The 4,007-nt window shown below is 31.7% G+C and overlaps 1 protein-coding gene across 1 annotated transcript; it reads right to left on the reverse strand.

Moving 5' to 3' along the window:
- Positions 1–523: 523 nt before the first annotated feature.
- Positions 524–2,260, reverse strand: LOC147947707 (uncharacterized). Its single transcript, XM_087507410.1, has 3 exons — positions 1,630–2,260; positions 1,090–1,554; positions 524–1,005 (listed from the first exon to the last, which is right to left on the reverse strand). The coding sequence occupies exons 1-3, from the start codon at positions 2,258–2,260 to the stop codon at positions 524–526; spliced, it is 1,578 nt and encodes a 525-aa protein (XP_087363536.1).
- Between the last annotated feature and the right edge of the window lie 1,747 nt (positions 2,261–4,007).

The raw sequence follows: 4,007 nt of genomic DNA on the forward strand, positions 1-4,007 counted from the left end.
TCTCTCGTTTACACCTCATCTACTCACGCCACCTCTGTTCTACCCTTGCTCTGTTTTATTGTCACCAAACCAGAGCACCGTACCTTGTTCAGCTTCCGCTTCCCCTTATCAAATAGTAATATGTACAAACCGATCTCATAGCAAAGCAACATATAATGTACATATAATCAGTTCCTAATTGCCATAAAGAAAACATAAATTAAGAGAAAATGATTCCATGCTTGAAAAAAAACAAAAGACAGTACAAGTGTATGGTGAAATCAACTAAACGACAATAGAATTCAAACGAAAAAATACTAAAAACTTAAAACAGCATCAGATGTAAGTTACATCATTTATTCTCGCAGTACTTGATCATTTATCATAACAAACATGTCTTGCAATTATGACCTGAAACACCACAATTAAAGCATGCATGTTTCTTCCGAGGGCGTTTTGCTTGTGTAGCATTCTCTAATGCAGATTTATATCTTCACTTTCTACGTCTCCCAGATCTTTTCCTCATTTTAGGAGGACGACATGCTTAGACAGCGATTTCTGGCGGTATAAGCCATTCTTCTATAGGAGAAATACTCTCTGCATTTGCGCCAAACAAACAAGTTTTTGGACTTACAAGAGATTCCCATTTCAAAGATGTTTTCCTGGCAGCCGCAATGGCATGAACACATGGTATTTTGTGCACGTCAAACCTGCGACAAGTACATGTCTTATGCTCAAAGTCAACTACACAATCTCCAGTAGGTAGTTTTACCTGAAACCGGTATGTATTTATTGGATGCACTTTTAAGTGCTTCTCAATAACAGATCTTCGTTTCAGCATCTTGTCAACTGGAGGCGTGATATTTGCTTCATACAGTGCAGCAGCCAGTCGACGCTCATAAAACCACCTACTAAGCATATCCCCTACGTACTGAAGAAAATTAACAATTGGAAGCTCCCTTGCTTTTTTCAATGCACCATTGATAGATTCAGCAATGTTGCTAGTGGTAACGTTATACCGATTTCCTGAAAAGTGAGCACGAGACCATAAAGTGATACCCGCTTTCTCTAAATAATTAGCTAATCTTGGATTGTCCTGACGAATCTAACGAAATACGTCTGCAAATTCTGGCAAACTATACGTGTTTGCAGCTTGTTTCACCAAACCCAAATTTTCACTCCCTCTAAACTTGGTAATGATGTTTTTCTTCAGGTGGTATGTGCATATTCCACGTCGAGCAGCTGGATATACCTTTGTAATGACTTTTGCAATAGACTTGTGCCTATCAGAAATTATAACCAAGTCTGGGCTATCGGGTATCACTTCTCTCAATCTACTGAAAAACCATTCCCAAGCAGCATTATCTTCAGAATCAACAATTCCATATGCAATGGGAAAAATCTGATAGTTACCATCTTGCGCAGTTGCAACTAACAAAAGCTCCTCATACTTTCCTTTTAGAAAACTCCCATCCACCACAGTTACTTTCCTCAGGAATTTAAATCCGTGTATCCATGCACCAAATGAAATAAACAAATACTTGAACCTGTCATTAACGTCTTTCTCAAGATGCGCTATTGTTCCAGGATTGTATTTCTTGATCAAATGAATATAAGCTGGGAGACGCTCATATCCACTTTATGTTGTACCCCTTACTGATTCTTTCATATGTTCTAGTGATTTCCATGAGTTCCAATACTTCATCTCAAAACCATATTTGATGCGCATCATGCTACTAATATCAGCGGGTTTGCTGTTATGGCCATCTTCGCCTCGGTCATTCTCAAAAAGTTGGCTGATAAATCTTGCTGTCACTCTTCCAGGTTTTCTTGATTCCAAGGGACACGTAGGTACCGATATGTATTTCCGCACTGTAAAACGTTCAGAAGTGGAGTCTATTTTTGATGCTCTTACCTTCCATTTGCAGCGTTTATCACCAGTACACTTAACCAGAAGAAGAGATGGCTCTGACTTGTAAACTCGAAAGTGGAAGTCTTCTTCTAGTTTAAGCATATTCAGCCTCCATTGCAGCTCTCTCTTACTCTTAAATTCTTTACCTACATGAATTGTTAATTGACTTGATTCCATTTGCAATTTTGAAGTTTCTTCCTGCAGATCGTCGTAATCTTCATCAGAACCATTAGTGGTATCATACTCAAAACTATCACCGATACCACTAAACTTATCATCATCATCATCATCATCCTCATCATCTACCACATCTTCTCCTAACAACTCATTCTTCGAGCAAGACATAGCATCATCATCATCTTGAAGCATTTTTCTGCAACAACGCTAATTGCAAAACCCAAATTAGTGGCAGTCAAATAAATTTTTATTTAAAATTTCGAAGAATCACACTTAACATTTTACCAAAACAAGAATCTTCGTAGAATCACAGTTTACTGTCTACGTGGAGAAGTAAAAAGGAAGTAATGTGAACAAGAAACTTCCGTAGAATCACAATACAATCTCGAAATGCAGTTTCCAATAAAATAGGGATTTTAGTTAACTGTTAAATAACATTTCTGTATAGATTAATTTAAAAACTAAATTCTATTGTTATTAAATCTTCTAGATCGTGGATCACGATCCAATAATCTGTTACTCAATCGTGATTAAAGATCTGGTATTTAGTAATTTAATTTTAAAATTTTATTATATAAAAATGAAAATAAAATTAATTAGAATTATTCAATTTATGTTTAGTAAATGTTTTAGATAATATTATTTTTAAATAAATGTATAATTCACTAATAATTTTTCAATTTTTTTTATTTAACTTTAATAAAATAATAAAAAATTGTGAGCTTTTAGAAAATAAATCAGCAGTTCAAACAAATCGACTATGTAACAAATCAATTAGTAAAAGAATAAATCGACTTTTTAATATAAGTCAACAAAGAAAAAACATAAATCAGCAGGAATAAATATAAGTCGACAATTCAAAAAGTCAATCATATTAATTAGTCAACTTAAAATAAAATAAGTCTACTGAGACCAAACAAATCGACGGGAAAAAAATATAAGTCAACAAACAAAACAAATAAGTCAATATCATCAAAAGTTGACTTTGTAAAAAAACAATCAAACAAAAAAAAAGTCGACAATTTTAAAATAAATCGATGGAAAAATAAATAAGTCAACAAAAATTAAATTTAAGTCAACCATTCAAAACATCGACCTTATTAATAAATCAATGTAGAATGTAATGAATCAACAATATATAAACAAATCAACAGAAAACAAATATAAATCGATGAACAAAAAAAATTAGTCACTTGTTAAAAAAATCGACTAAGTTATAAGTCCACTAGCCATAACATAAGTCAATTGTTTTAATATAAGTCGATGACGAAGATAATTAAGTCAACAGAAGACAAAAACAAAATGATAGTTCAAAAAGTCGACAATATAAATAAATCAACATTGATGAAATAAGTCTACAACATTGATATATATATATATATATATATATTATAAATTGTAATCTTGAATTATTTATTTTTAACTAAATTTAATTCTAAAAAATAAAAATATTTAAAAAAATTTATTTATTCAAAATTTTAAGATCAAAAATTGACTGATGTAATCATTATTTAAAATATAATAAATACTTTTCGTTATAATTTTAAATTATTAACTAATTTATTCCGAATTTAAAATTTTTAAAAAGTAATTTATTTTTAAAGTTGATTTATTTTTGAATATAAAATAAGTTTTTATTGTTCTTATTTAATGTTTTTATTTAATTTGTTAAAATTGTTTAATAATAAGGGTATTTCTGTCCATTTTCATTTCAAAATGTGTAGTTTTCAAATCACTATAATATTGAGTGTAGTTTTCGAATTTCTTTTCAAATTTAGTAACCTTGGCAACATCAATCCTTCTGTTCGCTTTCACTCAGCCGGTTGTGTTGTATGATAGGAGGAAGTTATGGCCATAGGGCTCCAGCCTCCAGAGTAACGTACTTTTTTAGATATTTTATCAATTTTGAACAGTGATTTTCAGTCCAGAGGCTAACACG

This window comes from Camelina sativa, chromosome 3 (genome assembly GCF_030686135.1).
Source record: "Camelina sativa cultivar CO46 ecotype springtype chromosome 3, ASM3068613v1".
Classification (NCBI taxonomy): domain Eukaryota; kingdom Viridiplantae; phylum Streptophyta; class Magnoliopsida; order Brassicales; family Brassicaceae; genus Camelina; species Camelina sativa.

Excerpts from the sequence above, each read along its gene's own strand:
- LOC147947707 (XM_087507410.1), bottom strand. The coding sequence starts at position 2,260 with ATGCTTCAAGATGATGATGATGCTATGTCTTGCTCGAAGAATGAGTTG. Across the intron at positions 1,555-1,629 it reads TATGAAAGAATCAGTAAGGG|CGCATCTTGAGAAAGACGTT; the intron begins GTACAACATAAA and ends CTGGAACAATAG. Across the intron at positions 1,006-1,089 it reads AGAATTTGCAGACGTATTTC|GAAATCGGTATAACGTTACC; the intron begins GTTAGATTCGTC and ends CTCACTTTTCAG.